Consider the following 27,382-nt stretch of genomic DNA (forward strand, 5'->3'; position numbering starts at 1 on the left):
AATTGTGTAAATTTAAAGCTGTCTAAAGCTTGTTTTCATAATACAAAACTGTGTAATGATACATCTGAGGGAGGCTAATCTATAGGAAGCAGGCTGTTCCTTGAATTGGTTATCCTTGGTATCTTTACCATGTCTGGTCTGCATTTTTAAGAAGCCTCTTCGTTTTATATTACAGACATTAATTTCATTTGTTTCTGCTGCAAAACAAAATAAATTATAGATTATTTATAATGGAAATGCAAATGAAGCAGGACCATATGATGCTCTGTGACTTGCATGGCTTAGCTGATATATGAATTTACTTCATCCCTCTCTACTGTAGTATCTTGGTAAAATATATGATGTGCTACATTCTCCTCTTTCCTCTGTGCCTCTACTTCACTAGCTGTTAATGTAATTGTGTATTGCGTACGTTTTTTCTACAATTCATTCAACTGCATAAATATAATGCATACTTTGGATATGATTGTTGAACAGTCTCCTTATGCAAATGCTTTTTGGCTGCCTTCTCTATAAGTCAGAACATTTACAGTCATATAATTTCAATTAAAATAATCACAAGATTATTTTTTTGTTTAAAAAATGTGAAGTTTCCAATTTTAATTATACAAGTTTAATTATTCCACTTTAATAGTGCTTATTGACTTAGCTACCTTTCTAACTTTCTTTAGGAACCCAAATATTACAATCTACTTCTTGTAAGGTTGCTTGGTTTTCTTATTTATTCACTGGAAGCTTTTAGGTTTATACACATTATGTTTGACAGTAAAAAAAGGACAACCAATTCTGAGCCCAAAGAGGAAATGAACATTTAGCATGTGAGAAAAGAAGATACAAGTAGCCCTCAGCCTACAACCACAAATGAGTACATCATTTCTGTTAATAAGCGAGACTGTTTTTGTGAGTGAGTTTTACTCCATTTCATGATCTTTCTTGCCACAGTTATTGTGAGATACTGCAATTGCTTGCCAAAAGGCTCCAAAAGAGAATTATACAACATTGCAACGGTTATAAATATGAACCAGTTGCCTAGCATCCAAATTTTGATCACGTGATCATGGGAATGTTACAATGTCATGTGAGAAAAGGTCATAAATCATTTTTTTCAGTGCCGTTGTAACTTTGAATAACCCAAACAAAACGTTGCATGTCAAGGACTACCTGCATATACATATTCATCAGCACTTAAGCTGGCTCTTTAAGACTGGAAATGCCTCTTACTATACCTCTTTTGAATTTAACAATGTACACTTTGGCATCTTCCCCCAGTGGTCATCATCAGGAATAAGTTTATCATCAACCAGCCGGTAAATGCAATTTGTTTCTATTATTGCAGCTTCATACATCTCGTCTTCCTCTGGTCTTCCAGCCGCTTGAAAGAGGCAGGCAAAATGAACATGTTACCAAAGCAGCCCAGGGATGGCAATTAAAAAAAAAAGCAATTTAAGAATATTCTTACAAGAGGAAAATGCATGGAGATGGCAAAAATAAACCCACTCTTACCCTGATAGCTTGTTTGCCCACCAAGGAGTTTCCAGAATTCTTTGGCTGCATGAGTATGAGTATTGATGCCTTCTTCTATGGTCTGTATATAAGGAGCTCTGCAGCCAAGTTCTCGCTTTGTCTGAATTAAAGCTGCGAGCTCCGAAGCCTAAGAAATTGAACATGATTAGCTGAATAGGACTGCCTAAGCTTTGGGGACAATTGGACTATTCAGAAAAGAATGAATGTGTACTTGTTGCTAATTTTATGGGGCATACTAAACTGAAAGATGGAAACTGTGTCAAATACAGATAGGTTCCCTTGTTTCCATTTTAATGAGAACACAGCCCATTGAACTGCAAAAGTCAGAAAGGACTTCCTGTCATTCAGACTTATTTTTTCTTCTTGAATGTGGACCTCTTTTCCCTGATGATTTTTAGCGAGGAAAAAAATTGAGAAGGGGGTAGTGGGCTGTAAGTATTTTCCCATCGACATTCATACCGTGTTTACAGACATTAAGAATCTTGTGCATGGTTATTTTTGCAAATGCCCATGAACCTAACAAAAAGAAAAGAAAACCAAGGGTTGTGCCTATCTCAGACCTTCCGAGCACTAACCTTAGCTTTTTCTATGACGTTTGCAAACTCCCCTACCCACAGGAAGCAAAACTGTGGCGTGAGTAGCAAGAAACAGTCACCGCTATTAAGTGATGAGGCCCTTGGTTCAACTAATCTAGTTTGGACATGTCTTCTTCCTAAAAAGAAAAAAAATCCAACAACATTCTATAAATAAGGCACTAGAGGCAACTTCTGGATATGTTTATTTTAGAAAGAGGACCTTCATCTCAGACAAATACATTTTCTAAATGACATTTAATGTGTCATAACAGCAGAAACTGAACATATGCCTGGAATAAACTGGCTTGAAGCAACCATTCACTTAAGACAAAACTATCAAGTATTTTAATATATAAATTAAATTCTTCTCATCTTTCTATTATCTATCTCTTTTTCTACTTACGACTATAACTTTATTGCTTGTATCTTTATGATTTATATTGTTTTATTTAGTTTCCTAGTATGATTTATGTTGATTGCTTATGCAGTATTCTATGACTATCACTAAGTGTTGTATCTTATGATTTATGATGAATGTATTTTTATGATGACTATGATCATGATTTATCACCTATAGTTTTTATATATAATGAGAGGTTATGCACCAAAGACAAATTCCTTTGCCAATAAAGAATTCTGTCCTGTCCTGTCCTGTCCTATCTTATAAAATAGAGTGGGCAATCCATGATGGTTTGACCTGGGAATAAATTGCTCATTTTCAGCAATGAAGGTTTTTAAATATTTAAATGAAGAGCTCAAATAATTGCATTACATTGATCTAGACAAGTTTTCTATCCCAAACCTTTCAAAATTGGTAAGGACAGAAAATTTTGCCTCTTCTATTTTTGCATTGTAACCATGTCACTATCACAACTTTCAGCAACTCTTAGGATCATCTTAGGATATCAATCTTAAAACAAAAAGATTATTTTAATGCATAAAAGCCTGCTGGGTGAATTTGGGCCAATCACTAGTGAGTTCTAGTCCCATTTTAGACATGAAACAAGGTGGCGCAGTGGTTAAATGCAGCACTGCAGGCTGACTGCTAGATCAGCAGTTCAGCGGTTCAAATCTCACCGGCTCAGGGTTGACTCAGCCTTCCATCCTTCCGAGGTGGGTAAAATGAGGACCCAGATTGTTGTTGGGGGCAATATGCTGACTCTGTAAACCGCTTAGAGAGGCCTGAAAGGCCTATGAAGCGGTATATAAGTCTACTGTTATTGCTATTGCTATGAAAGCCAACTGGAGTGGGCTGGTCGTGCTCTCAAGGTCATTGGGCAAATAGGAGAGGAAAGAGTATTAATTAGGTATGTTTACTGCCTTGTGTTATTCATAAAAATATAAGGTAAAAGTAATAAACAACTACTTTTAAATTCAAGCCCTTTTACTAATATTGCCAGATTTTAATGTGATTTTTTAAAAACGATATATGCCAGAGAACATGATTACTAGATAACAAGTACATTTATCAATGTATTAACCATGGTTACCAGCGTCTTTCCTTCCCTTTCCCCATCTTCTCCATAGTTGAAAAAAAAATCACTGAAACTCATTGCCAATATTTAACATTTTGGATTAATTAAAAATGTAATTAAAAACCTACCTTTGATCTGTAAGAGCATCAGCTTCTTGTATGGGACAGCACTGTTGTTTGAATTCTGCTCCGTCAAATTGACACTACGCAGACTAATATTGCTGAAGTTCTCTTTACTTGCTAAGCCAGCAAGTGCTACCTCTGAGAAATTTGAGTTTGCAGACACTTAAGACAGACAAAGTAGAAAAAAATGACAGAAAGAAGGGGGAAAAAAGAAAATACAGAAAAAATAAATGAAAGAGCAGAGACATACATACATACAAAAACAAAAAAAGGATGTTATGTTTTGTTTCCAATATTTATTTAGCTTGGAACCCTAAACTTACTTTTTTCAACTTTCATCCTCTTCGACTCCACGAAGGCCACATTTAATCTCTGCTCCGTGTATTCATGAAGAATGTCCTCTCTTGCTGCTAGCAATTTTAAAGGGTTCTTGGAGGCCTGGACTCTGCGTGTAGGCCTCACAGCCCGTTTGTGCTCTGTTACTGAAGAAATCAGCCTGAAAAGCAAAAGATCTTCCCACTTAACCTACCATTTATCACCAGCTTTTCTTAAAGGCACGGAATACAACTAACCTCTACATCTACAACTAACCAACATCCAGAAAAGCAAAGGCAGCATTGAAGGCTTGTCAGACAAAACTAGAGGCTCAAATACCCTCTTGTGCCTAAAGCTGTCGTTTTATTGTGCCTAAACAACAAAACACATCAGAACTGCTGTGACACCATATAAATCATTCTGAAGGGGCTACAGAGCAATACCTTAACAAAGTGATTGTGACCCACACAATAATGCTTTAAAGTTGGCAAATCACAAAGTGATTGTGACCCACACAATAATGCTTTAAAGTTGGCCCTGTGAGTTGTGGAAGGGTGAACATAACTTCTGCAGTGAAAAAGGATGATGTAACTACTTATGGAGTTTTGACTATTTCTTGCATATGATTTTCAACCCTGTGATTTGTTCAATATTCTTGTGATTTGATATGACAACCTCAATAGAAAGACAGAATTAATATGGGAAGTATTATCTTTGGGCTGAAAATTCCCTAAATGCTAATTTAGTAAATTGTTACAACCACTATTTGTCTCTCTCTCATTTTCTTCAAATTATGGAGTTTTTATTTTCCAATGTTTTTTCTTTAGCATTTCCTTTGTGAAAATTTGATTCTTCTGTCACCTCCTGAATCAGATGAGGAATAAGATGCAGGAAGACAAAAGAAGAAAAACTGGAAGTATTCCAACCATAAACACGCAGAAAAGAAGTTAATAGAAGTGATAATTCAAATTTGCAGCATGATATATCAGAAATGACTTATTCTTGGTCCTTACGCTTCCACTAATTTTAAAGGAATGAAAGGAAAATTACTCACTTTGGTGAATTGGGATTAAATATGGCATCAAAGTCTTCATCCAACTCCACAGGCAAAGAGGGAGGTGGAAAACTCATGCATCGGTAAAATTTGGAAAATGTTTCTTCGTCATCCAATTTCATGACTTCTTTCACAGACTTTCCTGTGACTGTCAAGACTGTATCCTGCATTCCAGCAACTACAGAATACATTAAAATTATATAGTAATATTGTATATTATAGCAGTCTTTGACTTTAAAATTTCTATCTCAAAAACATTCATTTTAGTGCTGGTCTGTCGATTTGGTACATAAAAGCATACCACTTTTGGTATGGTTGGTTGGTTCTTTATTATCAATCAACCACTGTAGGGAGGAGGAACCGATTAGGTGGTTCCGCCCCAGGTGCCTGATGGACCCTATGGGATTTCAGACGACGCTTGGAGAAATACCTGACACTCTTGTCCACAATCCGGTGGAGTCCTTAGTCGCTGCTTGGAATACAGCAGCGGCGGGGGCCCTAAACCGGTTTGCGCCTTTACGGCCTCTCCGAGGTAGTGGATCCAGGAGAGCTCCTTGATTCACCGAGGAACTCCAGGAGATGAAGCGCCAAAAGAGACACCTAGAGCGCTGCTGGAGGGCCAGTAACTCCGAGTCAGACCGAGCACTGATGAGAGCCTTTATCAGGACCTATCTCGTGGCAATACGGAAATGTGCGCATTTTGCTGCTCTTATTGCATCCGCTGAATCGCACCCAGCCGCCTTCTTTAGAATAGCCCACTCCCTCTTGAAAGGGAGGGATGCAGATGACCCTTTACAGGGTAGAGCTGAGGAATTTGTTCAGTTTCTAATGGATAAAGTCGCTCGGATTCGGACAGATCTGGACTCCAATTGCACGGTACCAGCCGAGGTACCGGGGGAAGATTCTTGAGCGAATTTTATGAAGCAAGTTTCAACTTGTTGCTCCTGAGGAAGTGGACAAGGCCATGGGAGCGGTGACTGCCTCCACTTGTATACTGGACCCGTGTCCCTCCTGGCTGGTCTTGACCAGCAGGGAAGTGACACGTGGCTGGATCCAGACGATAGTTAACACCTCTCTCTGGGAGGGGTCTTCCCGCACCTCCTAAAGGACGCGGTGGTGAGACCCCTCCTGAAGAAACCTTCTCTGGATCCAGCCATTTTGAGTAACTATCGTCCAGTCTCCAACCTCCCCTTTGTAGGGAAGGTTGTTGAGAAAGTGGTGGCCTTTCAACTCCAACGGTCCTTGGATAAAACCGATTATCTGGATTCCTTTCAGTCCGGTTTCAGGCCTGGTTACAGCACGGAAACTGCTTTGGTCGCGCTGATCGATGATCTCTGGGGAGCCAGGGATAGGGGTTATTCCTCTATCCTAGTGCTTCTTGACCTCTCAGCGGCCTTCAATACCATAGACCATGGTATTCTTCTGTGACGGTTGTGGGAGGTGGGAATGGGAGGCACCGTTCTTCGGTGGTTCTCCTCCTACCTCTCGGACAGGTCGCAGTCGGTATTGGTCTGAGGGCAGAGATCGACCCCTAGGCCCCTCAATTACGGGGTGCCGCAGAGTTCGGTCCTGTCCCCCCTCCTATTTAACATCTACATGAAGCCGCTGGGTGAGATCATATGCCGGCACGGGATTAAATATTATCAATATGCAGATGATACACAATTGTATCTGTCCACCCCGTGCCAACTCAGTGAAGCGGTAGAAGTGATGTGCCAGTGCCTGGAGGTTGTCAGGGTCTGGATGGGAACGAACAAGCTTGCGCTCAATCCCGACAAGGCCGAGTGGCTATTGATGCTCCCTCCCAAGGATGGTCCAGCTATTCCATCTCTCAGCCTCAGGGGTGAAATTATACGCCCCTCAGAGGGGGCTTGCAATTTGGGAGTCCTCCTGGATCCGCAGCTGACTCTAGAACATCATCTGTCGGCTGTGACCAGGGGGGCCTTTGCCCAGGTTCGCCTGGTGCACCAATTGCGACCCTATCTGGACCGGGAGGCCCTTCGGATAGTCACTCACGCCCTCGTCACCTCAAGACTGGATTACTGTAACACGCTCTACATGGGGCTGCTTCCCATGAAGAGTGTTCAAAGACTTCAGCTAGTCCAGAATGCAGCTGCGTGAGCGATTGTGGGTGAACCTAGGTACACCCATGTTACACCTATCCTCCGCGAGCTGCACTGGTTCCCATTGGTCTCCGGACACGCTTCAAGGTGCTAGTCGTTACTTTTAAAGCCCTACATGGTATCGGACCTGGTTACCTGAGAGACCGCCTCTTGCCAGTCACCTCCTAAAGACCTATTAGATCCCACAGACTAGGCCTCCTCCGGATTCCATCTGCTGGCCAATGTCGTCTGGTGACCCCCGGGGGAGGGCCTTCTCTGTAGCTGCTCCGGCCCTATGGAATGATCTCCCTTGAGATCCGGACCCTTACTACCCTTCTGGCCTTTCGCAAAGCAACTAAGACCTGGCTGTTCCGGCAGGCCTGGGGCTGTTGAATTATCCAGCCCCATTCTATGTTATGACTGTTGCTGAATTTTAATTGTTGTTTTTATTTTTGTACCCCTCTTCCCTTCTTATTGTAAGCCGCCCTGAGTCTTCCGGGAATAGGGCAGCATACAAGCTAAATAAAACTCTAAACACTCTAAACTCTTTAAATAACTCAAATAGTTGTAAAGTGGAAATTGACAAATTTAGAAAGTGTACAAAAGGTTGTCAGCAGTCAGTGGTTTTCATATGGTATGACACAATGCACAATGCAACTTCTTCTATGTCCTGCTTGTAGACTGTCTACAAGTATCTTGTTGGCAATACTGGAGAACTAGCATTATAGCTAGATAGCCTGGTCTTATACTTTAATCTGAAAGGTATACTAGTTATTTGACCATGAATTTCCTATTGTTTATATGCAAGACAAAGGTTTATAAGCAAACTAGAAGATTAAAAAAAAAATTGGTTGCAGAAACAAATGGAATTTTCTCTGGTGAATACAGAAGTGATGACAATTTTTAGCTCTCACAGCCTCAATGATCAATGAGTAGGGGCTATGGGAATGGTTATCTGGGACATTTGAAAACACCAAGTTGGAAAGGGCTAGCAACAAGATGGTCAAAATGTATATTCTCTCACTCGAGCAGCACTTTATTTAAGTTGCCCTGAAGTTATACATTGAAAGGGGAGTTTCAATAGCAGTCATCCCCAAGCTGCTGATCGTAGCTTTTTTTTTTAAATCACATTTTTATTGGTTTGTCAAAATATAAAATACAAAGAGAATTTTTTTAAAAAAAGTAATAGAAATCCGGTGGGGGAAGGGAGGAAAAGGAACTGTGAATTTTTGCAGGAGACAAATTCTTAGCAAAACGTTAAAGGAGGGAAGGGATTTGGTTTGAAAAAGTGGGTGCAAGCTGCTTAGGGCTGAGGTGGTGCAGTGGTTAGGGTGCAGTACTGCAGGCCACTTCAGCTGACTGTTATCTGCAGTTCAGTGGTTCAAATCTCACCGGCTCAAGGTTGACTCAGCCTTCCATCCTTCCGAGGTGGGTGAAATGAGGACCGGTGGGGGCGATATGCTGACTCTGTAAACCGCTTAGAGAGGGCTGAAAGCCCTATGAAGTGGTATATAAGTCTAACTGCTATTGCTATATAATAGTTTAACAAAAAATCAGTTGCTTTAAGTAAAGGTGAACAACACTCCCTCTCTCTTATCTATTAAAAACTGTAATACCGTCTAAAAGAAGATGGTAAAAACATGGTAGCAAAAATCTATTTTAATTACTCATCCTGTCCCTTTAGTATGAAGTAACTAAACCAGTGGTAGTCAACCTGGTCCCTAGCGCCCACTAGTGGGCGTTCCAGCTTTCATGGTGGGCGGTATGGGTTTGCTGTAACTCTGCTTTATAAATTTTATAAAGTAAAGTTACTTCCCTACTTTATAAATCACAATTACTGTGGAACCGGTGGGCGCTTAGAAAATTTTACTACTAATAGAGATACAAAAGTGGGTGGTAGGTATAAAAAGGTCGACTACCCTTGAACTAAACAAACAACCATGGTGTATGTCAATCAGAAACTCAAAGATTAAAGTTCAAAATAATCTACGTCTCAGACATGTTTGCTCCCTAACTGTCATGAGAAATATATTTTGTGTTCTCTGGAACATCATTATTTTTCAGTTTTGTTTTTTTTAAAAGCCATTATAACATTTTCTAATTTAGTTATGGTTAGCAGGAAAACTTACTGTAGCAATTTTTAAAATAAAGAATACTTATACTATTAATATTTCTGTACAAATATATATATATATATAAACCATTTGAAGCATTGTTTTTCAAACTTGGAAACACTGAGGGCTTCAATTCCCAGCATTCCACAGTTAGCAAACTTGCTGGAGAATTACGGGAGTAGAAGTTAATATGTCTTAAAAGTTTCTACGTGTGAAAAACGTATGAAAATATTTAGATTATTGAATATTTTGAACATTGAACATTATCAAGCATGAACTAAATGTATATGTTACATCCTACAAGGTGCTATCCATCTGCTTAAGAAAATAAACTTTGCTTATGAGACCTTACTTATAATTTTTAATATAAGCCATAGACCATTATTGGAATAATGTGTACATTTCTTTACGCAGGACAGCAAATTAAAAGACAGGCTGCCTTCTTAAGACTTTACAGACCTTTGTTGTTGAGTCTTCCTAAGAAAGTTTCCAGTTTATCCAACTTCATGTCTGATTCTAACTGCATATCTGGCCTCGCTTCAATTTCTAAAGAAAATAAAAGTAAAAACAATCAACTTTTTAAAAAGAATAATTCAAACTGTTCTTACATCTTTTAACAACTTACCTTCCAGGGGTTTTGAAATAGAGGAGGTTGATTTTAGTCTGCTGCAGAAAGGAGATGTCACTGAAGAGACGGCAGTTGGTGATGCTAACCCTGCGGAATAATAAAATACTTAATTTCATATCAAAGAATGGATATTTCCAATTTTCTGCACAATCTAGTTTTCAGGCATGCCCGAAACTTTTCAGGCAATCAAAAAGGGCTGGCATAGGTATATTCCTTGAAGGACATTAAGAGGCTTTATTTCTGAATAAATTGTGCATTCACCAAATGCTTAAATCAACTAAATAAGTAAAATGTCAGATTCTGTGAATAATAGGCAATATGGGTAGCTTTTAGGGGATCAAACAGAATTTTTGAAGATACAAATAACCCAATTCCTTGCTTTAATATAGTAATTAAAAAGATGAGCAATTGCTGGAGCAATTGTGGCAAATCTCCAGAAACATATTTAGGGTAAAGCATATGTTATGTTTTCAAGACAGTCTTGCCTAGCCTGTCTAATCATATTGCAAGAAATCACTGAAATATGCTAACAAAATAACATATAGCTCATTGAGTTCTAGTTTTTGTTAGATCTTACAATTTGCCATTTCCATGGTCTGCCAACATTTCCCAATATTATAATTTAGAAGATCTAATAGTGATTGACACCTCTGACAGAATAACTTTCTTTTTTCTCAATGAGGAATCCTTGAAGAAGTTTTAAGGACTTCTTTAAAATTTCATTCTAAATTCTCTAGAGTGCTTAAGAAATAAATCCATGGGCATTTGTGCCTGGAGGCTCAGTTCTAGCCTACCATTTGCAGATTGTTAACTCCTTCTGTGCAAATGTGGCTGTTGGATAGAATAAAAGCCTTATATACAAATGATTGTTGCTAAGGAATATTAATGTTCTAACTAAGCAACATCTAAACTGGATAAAAAGCTGGCCATGTGTTTCTATTTTTTTAATTGGGCTTTCACAGACAGCTGTGCTCTGAAGAAACCAAGAAAATTTCTTTATTCCTAATAGAAAAGCCCATCAGTTAAGCTGCTGGAAGAAAATATAAATGCATCGTAAAAATAGTATGATATTCCATTTAAGTGGTTTCATGAGATGTGATCAGTTCGCTCACTCCAGTATGGTGTATTTTGTTTCTTATTTCAATGGAAACCTATTATGTACATCAAGATATAAAAACATTGCAGACTTGAGAACAGAAATAGTTTTGCGGTTTCTGCTGCTGGTGATATTCTGCCCAATTGAATTTTAAATATCACTGAAATGACTACTTAAATAATATGCAGATCAAAATAAAAAAATAATGAAGGCAACATAAATCCTTGGCAAAATCTTTTTTGGCTGCTTCAGGTTTCTAACTTTTTAAAAATCCAGATACAAAGGATAAATTTACTGATTCCTTGTTTTTAATTGTTTTAACTGTTTTACAATTGTAAGCTGCCCGGAATCACTTGGATAAGAAGGGCAGCTATAGAAATTGAACAAACAAATAAATAAAATTAAATAAATTTGCTGACCTTTTTTAACCATTCTGCCAGCCACTGTAAACTGGGTAGAATCGTTCGATGCTCCCTTGCCCTTAGCTTTCCAAGCTTCTTCCCGAACACTTATTAATTGCTTTCTTTCTTCAATTGTCATTTGATTTTCACAGGCATCCACATTCCTCTGTTTTTTTTTTCAAAGAATAAATGTAGTTATCAATATTTTATACATCTCTTGATAGGATTAAGTGATTAGATTAGGGTTTCAAGCGGCTATACTAAAATTTTGAACTTTAAAGATTTCAAAGTACTCTGTACTTATTTTCTTTCATAATACAATTGAATCAAACAAAAGTCCCTTTTTTGGCCTCCAAGGTACAATGAATGCATCTATAAAACTCTTGCAAAATTGTATCACAGCCTTGATCTGCTTCATATACGATGATCTTATCCAAGGTTTCAGTCATGGATATTTTCCCCCTCACCTGCCATTTAATCTAACTGGAAATGCCAGATATTGAATTTATAATTTTCCAAATAGTCTGTCCTATGGGAATTGTTTATTTTCTCAAAATTATATCAAAACTTGTTCCCAAGCATAGTGTGCAATAAATAACCTGGTTATTTATTTAATTTAAATGTCAATAACCTTTGTATATTTAGTATTTGGTTGATTACTATGTATAGTGCCTTTCTATATAAAGAAAAAATGACGGTTGGTAATTTGGGAGAATACAAATTATGCCTTTTTCAGATAAAAGCAATCCATTTATCAAGCGGTAATATTTCCACTTTAATCAACAATTCTTCAGCAGTATTCATCTGCATTGCCAACAACTGTATTATCTTTCTTTTAGCAGAAATGTCACAAGAAATAATTTTCTCAAAAATATTAACTGGTGATTTTTTTTCTTAATTTACGTGTATATGGACTAGTTACCACTTGGAAATGAATGAACCTGTACTTCGCTTATTGTAGAACAACCTCAAGATTTAGAGAGAACCATATAGATTAAATACTAAGAACTTTTTAAACTATTCCTCCAACTTATTTCACTCATTGCTTTCTGCACAACCATGTGATTTGCTACATATTTTATTAAAAATGAAGGCAGAATAAAATAAAATATTTGTTATATTTAATGGTCCTTTGCCAAAGTGTAGGATTTCTAATAGAATAAAATCAGCTGAAGTTTTGTGAGCACCTGGGAATTTTTTCTATAGAATTCTTTATAGAATAGAATAGATTTCTTTATTGGCCAAGTATGATTGGACATACAAGAAGTTTGTCTTTGGTGCATATGCTTTCAGTGTACATAAAAAGACAAGACACATTCATCAAGAATCATAAGGTACAACACTTAATGATAGTCATAGGGTACAAATAAGCAATCAGGAAAAAATATCAGTATAAATCGTAAGGCTACAAGCAAGAAGGACATGTTAAAAAAATAATGTTATACATTTTTATTAGCTATGTGCTAATAAATATTTACTAGTCCAAATGCAACAAAAAAAACCAGTTAAATCCTGAAAAAAACAAGGATTGCCACATAAGTTTATGCTTTTATAAAAACAAGACAAATATACATCAAATTCATATATTCTGTTATAAACAATATAATCCCACTAAAAGATGTAGACCATCAGTTGAAATAAGAATTTTTCTATAAGAGCCTGGCAAAATATTCTGTATTTGCAGAATCATAAAGCACATCCACATACCCTGGATTCACTTCCACTATACAACAAAAAGAGCCATGTACTATATTATGCAACTAATAGTACAAATGATTCTTGCACAAATGAACAAAATCATACAACCCAAAACTTCTCCCCAGAAGGATGCAGGACTTCTATTGACAAAAAGTCTCACTTGAGCTTTAATGAGTATACAAGGAGCTATATGTCAGAAATTGAAGGACATCAGGACAAAGAATCAAATAGAACTATAGCAACAAAGTTAATTTATTAATTAATTTATTCAATTTGATGCTGCCCAACTCCAAACAACTCTTATATGTTTGGAGCCATGATGGCATAGTGACTAGAATGCAATATTGCAGGCTAACTCTGTCCATTGCCAGGGATTCGATTCTGACCAGTTCAAGGTTGATTCAACCTTCCACGCTTTCAAGGTTGGTAAAATGAAGACCCAGGTTGTTGGGGGCAATATGTTGACTCTGTAAACAGCTAAGAATGCTGTAAAGCACTGTGAAGCAGTATATAAGACTAAGTGCTAGTGCTATTTGGCATTTAAAAATAATTTAAATATTACCCATGCATTTTATAGTAAGGATCATTAACTTGCAATCACATGTTCTGGACAGATACCTTTATCCTGTCATCTGAATAAGATAAGGTACAACTGAATAATTTATCCCTGTCTCATAACCATAATTCTCATAAAAAGAATTGCTTGTACAAACAATTCAGAATTCAATAAAATAGAAGGCATAAAGTTAAGATTATTCATTCCTGAGGTGAGAATATTTGGTAAGATACCCCAGAGATGATCTACTTAAGATCATATTACCTTTTGACCTTATAAACAATGCTGAAATGCTTCATGATGGAAAACACAAATATACAAAAAGAGATCTTTGGGATGGTATCTTAGCTCACAAATATTAAAGGAAGAATACAGAACAAAGTGAAATAAATGCCTTACTGTATAAAGTAAAGTCTATTTCTACAGTAATGTAAATTTTAATATACCATATTTTTTGGACTATTAGATGCACCGGTGTATAAGATGTACCAAGATTTGCCTTCCCTCAGCCCCCTGCAGGTTTCAGCAGGGTTGGGACAAGGCAAAAATGCCCGTTTCTGCCTTGCCCTGGTCCTGCCGAAGCCTGCAGAGGGCTGCTAGGGGCTGAGGAAAGCAAAAAAGCCTCTGCTTTTGCGAAAAATGGATTGTTTTTCACAAAAATGGGATTCAAGAGGCTAAAAATGGTTGCATTCGGTGTATAAGACACAATACCATTTCCTTGCTCTTTTGGGAGGAGGGGGAACAGGTGCATCTTATACTCCTAAAAATACACAGCCTATAAGTGCCATTTACACCCATTTGAGTCTCTAGATTAAAAAAAAAAAAACCTCACTTCATATAAGTAAAATCCAGCCACACAAATAATGCATGTACATATTCTGAGAACTGTGCCGAATACAATCATATTTGAGATCATTGCTTTTCAAAACTGTTTCATTTCAGTGATTGCTAAGCCAAAGAAACAGGCAGAAAAGTCAATATTTCACCTTCCATCTCCAAAGATGATGGTCAAACTCTTTGGGGGGGAGGAGGTTTGGTTGTGTCAAACTAGCACTATTGACTTAAGGTAAAAGAAATCCAAGTATCAGAAAGAAATACAGCACAAAAATAGGGTCAGAATTGAAGCAGGGACTCCAAGATCTCCAATCTGAATTGTTAAGGCAATACAAAGAGAAACTATCATACTTAAGGTAATTTAAATCTAGAATATCAAGCAATGGTTGTGTTTGTGATCAAAAACTTTATGTCACAATGGTGCCTTCACACTAATAAATGTTATTTTCAAAGATAATGCAAAATAGAATTTGCAAATCTAGCTACCAACCCAGAAACTTGGTTCAAGCTTCTGGATTCTTATACAAAATGTTCCTAGGTATATTCAGAAGACTTGAGTTTGTTTAGAGAAAAAGAGCTAAGAAATATCCAGAATAATAACAGAATGTTGACTGAAGATATTTATTGTAGAGAATGTGATTAGGCAAACTTCTGAAGATTTTTTTTAAAAAAAGGGAAATTAAAACAATTCCATTTGTTCTTTCTGGACTCATTTTTTTCCTTCACTAAATTATTTCATTGTTATACTGTAAGATTATTAAAGATTTCTAAGAATTCTTGTTTTTTTTCCTCCTTAAACTTATCAGCTTGTGGGCAGTGTTTGTAACTGATCATATGCACATCACTCTTGGAGTACCTTTGACTATGTAAATAGTGAAATATGCTAAGCAAATAAATCATAACTTACACTATTGCTGCCTTCTTTAATTTAGAATTAAGAGATAAGAAATTTATATCTATAAAATGTACTTTATGAAGGTTTCTATCACATTGCAGTTCAAATTTATTATGAATTTCTAATCTGAAAGCAAACTTTTATATTTTTAAACTATTGACTTTACAGATTATGGAGTCAGTTTGATATAATGATTAAAGCACCAAGCTAGAAACTGGGAGATTGAACGTTCTGGGTCCCACAAAATCAGCTGGGTGACATTGGGCCAATTACTCTCAGTCCTAGGAAGAAGGCAATAGTATAGCCACTTTTGAAAATCTAGGCAAGAAAAGTGTTCAAGCTGATTGGCATCTCTCTCTCTCTCTCTCTCTCCCTCCCCCTCCCTCCCTCCGTCCCCCCCACTATCGCTCTCTCACACACTGTATATTGGAAAACAATGTAATGATCTGTTATGCTTATTATCACTGATGTCTAAGAAGTGAGCTAGAACTGAAGTACATTTTTAAAAAAGAGAATGAAGAGAAGAAATGAGTCTTACTCTATACAAATTTCTCCAACTATTGATATATTGGAATACAATTCTAAGAACTTCCAGACAGAAAAGATGTGATTGATATACATGGAGGTGGGGAAACCTTTGTTGAATAAGTGCTCAATTAAAGACCTAGCCTAGAGTATGCAAGATTTGCTCACCTGATTAATAGGTATGAAGGAATGAAGTTTATGGGCAGCAAGTATAGCAGGAGAATAAGTAGAAGCATAGACAGGTTCCTATGAACGGGGAGCAGAAGCATAGGACAGAATTAGAAAGACATGGAAACGATATGTTAGACAGTTAGAGAAGAGAAGAGAAGAAGAAATGAGTTTACATCAAATAATTGATGAACGTTCTTACACTCAAGTGTTTCAGGATTTGTCAATCTAGCCAACGTGCTTGTAATAACCAAACAAGAAAATCCATGCAAGAATGTTACACTTATTATACCCACTCAGATGCAGCCAAAGAAAGAATTAGTGATGAAGGATTAGTGATGATAGAAAGATTTGAAGAAAGCAAGCATGGAGAATGACTTTTAATCACACCAGCAATACTTTGGCTAGTGATGTATTTGGCTCTTGCTAGAAACAAAGAAGTGCCCATAATTGTGATGCACCACTATCACATAGTGCTTGAACATGAAGCTGGCCATAACCAGAAAACAATAAGCCTGCGTGCCTAGAATAGCCGCTATGCATTTATGTCAGGCTTACCCAAAGAAGCTTAGATATGGCTTTATCATCTGAACCTCCTCCTTCTTCCTACAGGTTGAAACAGACAGGAAACATTGCAGAGAATGAGAGAAGGGAAAAATTGGAAAGAACTACCTTGTGGTCCTGAATTGTAAGGTTTCTTGTCTAATTAAGAGGTGACAAAAGAAGAAGGAAAGCTATCAATGTCAACAGGCTGCCAACTGATAGCTACAGGGACAAAGCAATTACTACCACTTCTTTTTTTAGAAATATATTCATACTTTAGACAACAATTTAAAATGGTAACTTCTCCTTCTGTTCAATTTTGTCAAGATCATTTTTAGTAAGTTTTGAAAGATTAATCTTTTGCAAGAGGCATTTGCTGGAATAAAGTATAATTAAAATTGTTTGGTTGGTTAATCTTATGACATAATGACCCCAAGCTTAGTGGATAATCTGGTGCTCAAAATGTAAATGTAATAAAGAGTGGCCATTTCATTATTGGAAAATTAATTTAATAGATAGATTTTTTTTGGGGGGAGAGGTCTTGTATGATTGTGAAACTATGGAAAAAAGGAAAAATTAAAACACAAAGAGAATGTGAAAAAGGACTTTTTCAGATACAATTTTACTCCTATCTGGATGTTTTAAAAATATTAAACCGATTACAACTTCATAATTTCCATACTAATGTATACCATACAACTTAATCTTAATTTAAAACATTTGCATTTAGAAGAGTCAGGGTTAGACTTCACAGCTATCAACTTTTGAAATTTCTCATTCTGAAATATTTTATTGTGAGATAGCCCAGACAGGAAACAAAACCCATATGTACTAATTCTACTTATTGTAATGTTACGTTAACAGAATCTTGCAAATCCAAAAGTACATCTTTCCCCTTCACCCTTATAACCCAAGAAACTAAGGAGGGTCCTTTGTGAGATGTGTGCCATCTCCCCCAATTTCTTCTATGAGCTCACCTGCCTCTTATTTGATCATTCTGCTGGCTGTGCCTCTTCCTTCTGTCTCCCAAAGTCATTCCCACATACCATTACATAAGTATGCTAAAACAATTGAAGGTGTGGTGTTTCTTACATTATTTCAAAGTATTAACATGCCTAAATATTTTAGGACTGTCTTTAATTTCTAGATAATTTGCAATCTTAACTAAAAGGTTACTAATTAAGTTTATTCAAGCATTGGTGGCACCACTTTATTGTTTAAAACCATTCCAGTTTTATTCCAATGAAATTTAATTTAATGGTTATATTTTTTTGTATCAAGGTTCATGCAAAACATATAAGGAAAAAGTATACACTGCTCCAATTCTACCTAATAGTGTGCACCAACAATAACAGCAACTCTGATTTGAATTAAATAAAGAAGTTATCACTAACTATTTGTCAAACAATTCTCAGTATGATTGTTATAGTACTGACCCAGAATTTAAGATTCTTTTAAGCCATAAAGCCAGTTGGAGTAATCTTAGAGATGCTTTTTCAGAAAAAAAATCTCACAAATATTTAGAACTTTTAATTAATACATGCAGTCCAATGGTGAGATTTGGACAGTTCGCACCCATTTGGGAGAACCGGTTGTTAACTTTCCAAGCAGTTTGGAGAACTGGTTGTTGGAAGAAATCTTCTTTGTTTTTTCCCCACTTTACAGGGCTAATCCTGAAAGGAAGGCAGGAAGAAAAACATTCTGGTGTTGTTTTTAGCCTAATCTTTATTGCCCTGTTTACAGAAACTGCCTCTCCGGTTAACCCTTATTACATTGTAACAACTAAGGTGAAGTGCCCATCGACTTGAATGATGTTTAGTTGGCCATGCCCATGCAGTCACACAATCACCAAGCCATGCCTACGCAGCTGGTCATTAGGGCAGAGAACCGGTTGTAAAATTATTTGAATCCCAACACTGATGCAGTCTAGCATGTCAAGAAACACCGCTCTTTTCAGATTGGGTTCATTGCTAGCTCTAGAACTGAATCAACCATCTCTGCCCTGATACATGACCCAATAGAGATATGGAGCTTTATTGATGTTGATTGTTTGGTCTGTAATTTTCATAGCTGACTAGGGTATTCTCTGGGCCTGTTTCTATGAGGCGACTGGAAATGTTGTGCGGTACTATTTTCTCTCTAATTTGAAAGCATTGTCTCAGGAAGTAGAATTAGGTGACTCTAACTCTGCTCCAGCAAGCAACAGTGTAAGATGTCACATGACACTACTTATCAGTAGCATTATTCATGTTAGATGTTGTTAGTAAGCTAACAGCATTCATCTCTTCTTTTCCTTATGAATCAGGAGACGTTGGATGCTCTGAACTACAGTCTGGTTGTACTGACACAGTGGGCAAAATAAATAAATTGAGACTGAATTCTGATAGAGATCTTGTAAAGTAGAATTTGCTTGTTCTACATGGGTTTACACTTTCAGAAAGAATAAATACATAACTGATGTGTTCCTAAGGTCATCAGAGGATGAAATAATCTCTGGGTCTGGACTGCCTATTACCAGTTTTGGTGTTTCCCAAACAGGAATAAACCTGTTATTCCCAGGCAGAAATAAACCTGTTGTAAACTGAGATTTAAATTATGTAACATGCAGAAATCATTGATCAGTTTGCTCAATGGAATACCTGGCCACTCACAGATACAACCTCTACTGAAAAATGACTGTGGCTTCAATTTCAGAGCAAATTTAAGTTTTGCTTTTTAGATCCTAAACAATCTCAAATTTGGAAATCTAAATTTACACCTATACAAGTAAATCAATTCATACACGTTTTAAACAATGTGTTCCTGTTTCTAAGCCTGGCTGACGCTTATGGACACTTCTGTGTAGCCCCAATTCATTCTGGAGTGGCTGCACATTATTTTGAAGCCAGCCATGAAATTATGTTGGCTCATACTGGCCCAATAATCCAATGAAAATCTTCTCATCTCCATGAGCAAATAAATGATTCCCACCAGAAGCCAGTCAATAAGAATGCAAAAGACATAATTCAGTCTTGTCCTTTGAACTGTAATAAAGTCTCTCATAAGAACAATCCCCTCATCATATTCCCCCCCCCCAAAAAAAAAGCTAGCAACCATCCCGGTTCAATCCCTTTGTTAAAAAAAAAACAACACTTCTGTACTTGTGTAATTGCACAGACGCTGATTGGGGAAGCTTTTAAAAGCCGCTGTTGAATTCTTCTGAGAAGGAAGATATGTAGAATGCTGTATGCACAATACCCACCTCTGAAGAAATTAATGTGCAATTTTTCTGCACATTTAAACAACGAGGGCTTCTAGACCAGGGGCGTCAAACTCAATTTAATTGAAGGCGGCACCAGGATTGTTGTTTGACTTGGGGGATCAGGGTGGACATGGCCAGGGTGTTGTTTTCATTTCCCTACATGACTCGGCTGCACCAAAGGCTGACTACTAATGACGTGCTTACACCCAAGAGTTGAGAAAGCTGATGAGGCAAGAGCTATGCCAAAAGAACAATGGTCCACTTGCAAGTTTCAACACTGCCCCAACCCCAAAGGATCTGTTTTGCCTTAACTGGTACAGAGATAGAAGAACAGCTTACTCAACCCTTACACATGCCAGCTTTGAGGAAACAAGCAGGCGGGGAGCATCTTCTGAATGGCACAACATTTTTGCATTGATCTACTTTAATCATTTATCCTGCTGTTAAGAGAAAAAATATTTAAGCATAGCTTTCTAAGGAATAATCTTAAATGTCCTATTTGTGCTAATCAGGAAAGATACTAGCAACTCCTGATTTTTGGCTACCATTACATGATAGTCCTCCCACAATGACCCCCCCCCAAATTATGCATTCATGTGTCATAATGTCTCATGTGCCTTCAAAATTTCCTTCTGAGATACACATCACTATTTCATACAGAATTAGAGCCAGATAGGATATACTGAATTACTAACTGCTATTCTCCACTGATATCCAAAACATTTTATCCATAAACTACTCATAATGGAGGGGTTTCAGAAGGTGCCAAAATACAAGTTTTGAATGAATGAATGAATGAATGAATGAATTTATCTGTCTGTCTGTCTGTCTGTCTGTCTGTCTGTCTGTCTGTCTATCTATCTATCTATCTATCTATCTATCTATCTATCTATCTATCTATCTATCCAGCCATTCCTCCACGCAGCCACGCAGCCACCCACCCACCCACCCACCCATCCATCCATCCATCCATCCATCCATCCATCTATCTATCTATCTATCTATCTATCTATCTATCTATCTATCCATCTATCTATAACTCTGGAAAGCCTAGAGCAATTTCAACCAAACTTGGTATACAAGATGACTTACTCTCTGGAGACAAACACTGTGGGAGTAAGATATCCCTGACATCCCTTGGGGAGTATGTTCTATTAAGATGCAGCCTGTTGTGCCTTTAAATGTCTTCTATTGTATTGCTGCAAAATAGGTTCTATGGTGCAGCGCAGTGGAGTTTGCCATGGTAGTGGCTTCACAGTACTCCACAAGGGGGCTCCCTCTGGTAAGGGAGGAAATCCTATATTAGAAATTACGTTTGGTCTGGACATTCCCCCCTATAAATAAATACCAGGCAATGTTGGATTATCAGCTAGTTATAGAATAAGCAGGGCTAGTCTGTAGGATGCAGAAATATGGGCTGGTTGGAAGAAAAAAAAGACAATGGGCAGAGCCACTGGGATATCCAAACTAGGATGTTAGTTGCAAAAGCAGCTGAGAAGTGAAAGCAAGGAGAATACAAGATAGATAGATTGGTGGCTATGCCATGACAGGATATTGGCAATGATGAGTGGACAGGAATACACTGGCAAGATTGGGAGTGGACTGACTTGTGGGACATACATGTTGGGAATTAAGTTTAGGTTTAGGTTTCATTTTATTTATATGCTGGCCCTATTCCCAGCGGGACTCAGGGCGGCGCACAAACCCAAGGAGGGAAAGGGGAACACACAAAACTACAAATACAGGCATTTAAAACAACCAACAGCCACACAGATCGAGGGGGAAGGGAACTCATCAACTCCAGGCCTGCCGACACAGCCAGGTCTTGACGGCTTTTCAGAAGGCCTGGAGAGAGGTGAGGGTCAGAATCTCTCCGGGGAGTTCGTTCCAAAGGGCTGGAGCTGCCACAGAGAAGGCCCTCCCCCGGGTAGTAGCCAGATGACATTGGCTAGTAGACGGAACCCGGAGGAGGCCAGCCCTGTGTGATCTAATGGGTCTTTGGGAGGTAATTGGCAGCAGGCTGGCTCTCAAGTACCCAGGTCCAATACCATGAAGGGCTTTATAAGTGACGGACTAGCACCTTTGAAGCGTATCCGGAGACCAATCGGTAACCAGTGCAGCTCGCGGAGGATAGGTGTAACGTGGGTGTACCGAGGTGCACCCACGATCGCTCGCGTGGCTGCATTCTGGACGAGCTGAAGTCTTTGAATGCTCTTCAAGGGCTGCCCCATGTAGAGCGCATTGCAGTAGTCCAATCTTGAGGTCACGAGGGCTGTGAGTGACTGTTGCGAGTGCCCTCCCGGTTCAGGTAGGGACGCAATTGGTGCACCAGGCGAACCTGGGCAAATGTCCCCCTGGTCACAGCCGACAAATGATGTTCTAAGGTCAGCTGTGGGTCCAGGAGGACTCCCAAATTGCGAACCCTGTCTGAGGGGGCGTAGAATTTCACCCCCCAGCCTGAGAAGGGAATACTAACCAAATTGCTGAGAACCTACATAAAACCAAATCCAGGATGTGATACAGAAATATGTGTTCAGAGTATTTTGAAACTTGGGGAGAGATGAAATCCTAATATATGAACAGTTCTAGATTATATCTTACCTTCTTATAAAACCATAGAAATAATGTATTGCTTCATAAATACTTAAAGAAATATAAAATACCAAACTTTAAAAGTATAGAATTTATTGTACTTTAAAAGTACATGATTTACTGTAGCATATGCTATAAAGATTGTTTTTGACAGATATTGCATGAAATATTGTATAAAGATGACTACTTTTGGCAAACCAATGAGGTTACACAATGGAAACCATATAAAACACTTAATTTATGGTACGGCCAATCTAATACTATGAGTGATTTAATATTGGTAATATATGGAACTTTTTGTCTTTTTAGAACTTCTTTCCCACTATGGAAACTTTTGAAGTAAAAAAAGAACATTTTAAGAGGAATGCTTTCTAAATAGGGAACTGTACCTTCTTGTAAATAGCTGCTCCTTCTCCTGTAGTTGAGGGCTACATTCAGTGCCTAATGCTCGTCCATGCTCCGTTTTTTATTCAATCTGTTTTTCCAGGCTTCCTCACCACTCTTCTTTAGGAGTGCCAGCCTAAAGAAAAGAAAAATATATGGACTTGGTTGGATCTATGAATATAAATTGTGTGAAGTAACTAAATGTATTCCATTGAGAATTCCATTCAATAATGGAGACAAAGCAAATTCTGACTTTCAGAAACCTTACTCTTTGACATAATCATACTTCATATCTTTTCTATACGAATTTTTTTTTTTCGTAACTAACCCATGACACAATCCTTAAATAAAAGTAATATTACATAGATACAATGAATCCTGGATCATTTAAACATCACTATGAACAAAAATTCAGTAATAAGGATTTTAATGTTCTTTTGAAAACATATCAAGAGTTGTATTTATTCTTTTAAATACTAAATGGCATTCTTCTTCATCTTATTTTGGGCGCGACCCAATGAAACTCAGACTGGCAATTAAAACTAAGAAAGAAAAGACAAGAACGCTGGTGGTGTGGTCCTGAGATCTACCATGCCTTGGTCAGACACCACTTGGAATATTGCATGCAGTTCAAAAAGGGATACAACAACTTGAAGCAAATCAGACACGCCCTACCAAATAGTGAGGTCTGAAATACTCAACATAGGATGTTCTATACTAAATGAAGATGTCCACTCCACATTTAGAACTGGCATCTCAATCTTGATCATATCCTATTCCAAAATCCGAAATGTCTGTACAGGTAGGGACATTAGTGCTGTGAAGGTGCTTTTAAAGAAGGCCATCCAAAATGCAACATTAGAATTTCAAAGTAAGATTGAGCAACGGAGCACCACAACAGAGGACACTGTGCCAATTCAGTTTCCACTTGAACTTTTTTATCCCAGGGCAGATAAATGAATTCAAGCATATTTTTCTATTATAAATGGACTATTATCCTCTTTCATTTCATGTTCCTTATATTTACTTTCTGTTTTCCCTTACAAAAAGGAAACCTTAAGTGAATTGACATTATACAAAAAGGAATGTTAAAATACAAATAAACAATATAGAATATTATCTGCCATGATAAGAATACAATATGATTATAAGCAACCTGGATTTGGCCCTTAAAAAAATGACATTCCAATTATCGCTGATGCAAGACTAACGAGCAATTTTATCATAAACAAGAAGATAAAAAAAGATAATTTACAATGAGAACAGAAATATACACAGCTGTACCAGCTATTCCAGCACCCAATTAGCAATCACTTGAACTTAATCTGACACCTCTATCATAATCTACACGCGCACTTGAGTTTGGTACAATATGGGTCCATACCAGGTTGGATACAATTATTCTTACTTTTCCTTGTCCAAACGGAGTGTTAAGTTATATGTTCAAAGATATAGTTAGGAGAAACAATGCTACTTCTTGTTCAGAGAGATTGATTTTCCTCTCTTTGAGGGATATAATGTACTTATAAGAAGCCAGGCTGCAATAGACTGACATCAAAATTAATATTCTCTGTCATTTGCCAGCCATTGTTTTTCCAATCCCTCCTCCAGAAATTATGACCACCACTTTCCTCCCATAGAGATTTTATTGGACAGATGAAAACATTGGATTTTTAGCGACAATTCTGAGATGACAACACAATATTTCCCACCAGGAAATTTATGAAGGTGGCAAACTTTGCACTGGTGACTGGTCTTATGACCACAATTGACCCAAATGTTTCTATTCCAAGTGAGGTTTTCCTCCATTTTACAACCTTTCTTGCCCCAGTTGTTAAGTGAATCCCATCAGTTTATAAGTTAGTAACACAGTTGTTAAGTGAATCTGGCTTCTCTATCGTCTTTGTTCATCAAAGGTTACAAAGATGATCACATGATCCTAGGACACTGCAACTATCGTAAATATTACTAAGCATCTGAATTTTAATCATGTGACCATGGGGATCCTGCAATGGTTGAAAGTGTGAAAAATGGTCCTAATCACTTTTTACAGTGCTATTATAACTTTGAAAGGTCCCTAAACAGATAGTTGTTGAGAACTACTACTCCCCCATCTTCCCAGTTCTCATGCAGCCTGCAAATGTTACTTTCTTGCTTGCTGTATGAAAATCTTGACATCTTGACATAATTCTGAAAGTTACTAAAACGATCAAACTACAGTTTTACTTTGCAATCCTGCCATGGAAAAAACGATGTGTGGCCATAGCTGTATTGGGAATTGTATATAATGTATGCTTAAAGGAAACCATGCCAAGAGCTTAGATTTTGCACAGATGTGGAATAGTGTATTGTAACATGTTCATTTGTTCAATTGCTATAATTCATTCTGCTTCATCATATGGATTGAGCAAGCATAACATTTTTTTTCCAGTTCGATACCGACAACATACCACCAAAAAAAGCTCTTTGTTTAAAAAGAAGAGTAGGATACTCGCTAAATGCTGGATTCACAGCTATATTTTGGCTACAGAATAACTGTAATAAGCAATTGCTTGGTTTGCTCTCCTTAAAGTTAACCATTTATTCAGCTGTCTGATTAAAACCACATTTCAGATTCTGTTTTCTCATGTTTGCAAGGATGGCTTAGTTAATAAATTAACTATCTGATAGGATTGTGGGTCATGTTGTTCTATTTTTAGCAGTAAAAAAAAGGTGCCTTAAAATATGCAAAGGTACCTTGGTACTCGCCTACTTTAAAACTCATCAATTTTGCACCCTGACGAATTTCAATGTGAAGATTAGGTCGCCTAATGCTCATCATTTGTTTGGTACTCAATGTGCAAGCTAGAACTACTAGGTCTCAGCTGCCTCGCAACTTGCTACAAAGGGTCATGTGCTAAGTCACATGGTTTGTTTGGTACTCGCCGTTTTTCAGTACTTGCTCCGCCTCCTGGAACCAATTAACGGCGAGTACCAAGGTACACTATATAGATGAAGATTGTCCACAAGGAATGGTCTTCTGTATCATTACTAAACTAGACTCCTCCTATAAATAAGAGGACAATCATACACTCAGAAGAGTCTATTTACCTTTCTTTAATGGACATAGTTTTGCTGGATGCATCAAGGGTGTCCTCTGTTATTTCAGCTTTACTGTCACTAAAGCCTTCTTTTCCTAACAGCTCAAAGGTTTCCTGTTGCCTACAGGACAGCACTGCTGCTGATTGAGAAACACTTTCTGTTGCAGCTGCTCTAAACTCTGAAGATGGTTCATCAATCTCTGAAGGGGAGAAATTCATCATTAGTGCTTCATTGCAAGAATCTCCTGCATATTTTGCATCAATTAAATCGATAAACGACTTCTACTTTTTAATATGCCTTTATAGTACTCATAACTAAATGTTAATGCTTGTCCTCACAGTTAATAGATTACTGCAGCTTTTAAAATATGATAAAAAAAAATCTTCCAAGATTGACTTCCTGGTGATTACATAGAGCTGTATAATGTCTGGATGTGGTTTTTCAACTTTCCAGACAGATTTTCAATCTTGGTGTGCCTTGGAAAAGATGACGCTGCTTTGGATGTGGCGTTATGATTTTCACATTTCCACGTGCTGCAGGCCACAAATGCTAGCCTAGAAACCAGGATACTGTGTGTTCTAGTTCCATCATAGGCATGAAACCTGGTTGGGTAACTCTGGGCTTCCCTATCTTAGCCCAACTTACCTTACTGGTTGTTGTGGGGAAAATAGAAGTAAGGAGTATTAGCTATGTTCATTACTACGAGTTATTTATAAAATAATAGAGGTGGAATAATCTAAAATAATAACCTTTTATTATTTAATAAACATAATAATCTAAATTAATCTAAAAATAACTTTTTTTCCCAAATGCCTGAAGTGCTAAGCAATTGTAATATAACGCTATAAATTTAATTTCAAATGTTCAATTCACTGGGCAATAGTGATTCTGATAATCTTTTAAATTATTCAAGCACTATTTATTTTCATAGTTTTTATTAATATTCCTAAGAACCTTCCAATTTGTTTGGATTAGTAATAACAATATTTCTCAGCAGGTGGCAGCATTGAATTGACCTGGGTTGATTTTAGTCCTGGTTAGATTTGGATGGTAGATCCAAAGCCCATGGACTATTTGTGTTCCTTGCTTAGTACTTCTGCTCATAATATAGAGAAGATAACTTAATCAGAATTAGTATCTGTAACTGCCAATTCAAAGTCACTAAATCATATCACCCTTAGTTCAAATATATAAAATATGCCTCTATACAAAGGTAATTTCTGAAGTTGGGTTCATAAGGTGATTGCAAAATATCTAGTAGGTTTTTCCTGATGAACAAATTGGCACTTTTCGTCCTATATCACATAAAAAAGAAACTGTGAAAAGAATACTAGATTTCTTACTATAGGTGAAAGTTGACTTTTTGACTTTTCTCAATTGTTCAGAAAAAAATACTGTCAGTTTGTTTTAAAAATTTGTTCTGTAACACTATAATGTGATTGTTGGGATTGTTTATTGC

At 37.4% G+C, this 27,382-nt stretch overlaps 1 protein-coding gene across 1 annotated transcript in view; it reads right to left on the reverse strand.

The window, feature by feature from the left end:
* SVIL (supervillin) overlaps positions 1-27,382 on the reverse strand; it is a 118,991-nt gene that overhangs the window by 22,307 nt on the left and 69,302 nt on the right. Inside the window, 15 exon segments of the mRNA XM_032235499.1 lie at positions 1,227-1,372; positions 1,504-1,651; positions 2,100-2,236; positions 3,703-3,858; positions 4,020-4,192; positions 5,066-5,243; positions 9,741-9,827; positions 9,907-9,996; positions 11,425-11,572; positions 14,647-14,707; positions 16,054-16,160; positions 16,641-16,684; positions 22,843-22,920; positions 22,923-22,978; positions 25,933-26,122. Of these exon segments, the coding sequence (XP_032091390.1) occupies positions 1,227-1,372; positions 1,504-1,651; positions 2,100-2,236; positions 3,703-3,858; positions 4,020-4,192; positions 5,066-5,243; positions 9,741-9,827; positions 9,907-9,996; positions 11,425-11,572; positions 14,647-14,707; positions 16,054-16,160; positions 16,641-16,684; positions 22,843-22,920; positions 22,923-22,978; positions 25,933-26,122 (1,799 nt within the window).

This window comes from Thamnophis elegans, chromosome Z, assembly GCF_009769535.1.
Source record: "Thamnophis elegans isolate rThaEle1 chromosome Z, rThaEle1.pri, whole genome shotgun sequence".
Taxonomy (NCBI): domain Eukaryota; kingdom Metazoa; phylum Chordata; class Lepidosauria; order Squamata; family Colubridae; genus Thamnophis; species Thamnophis elegans.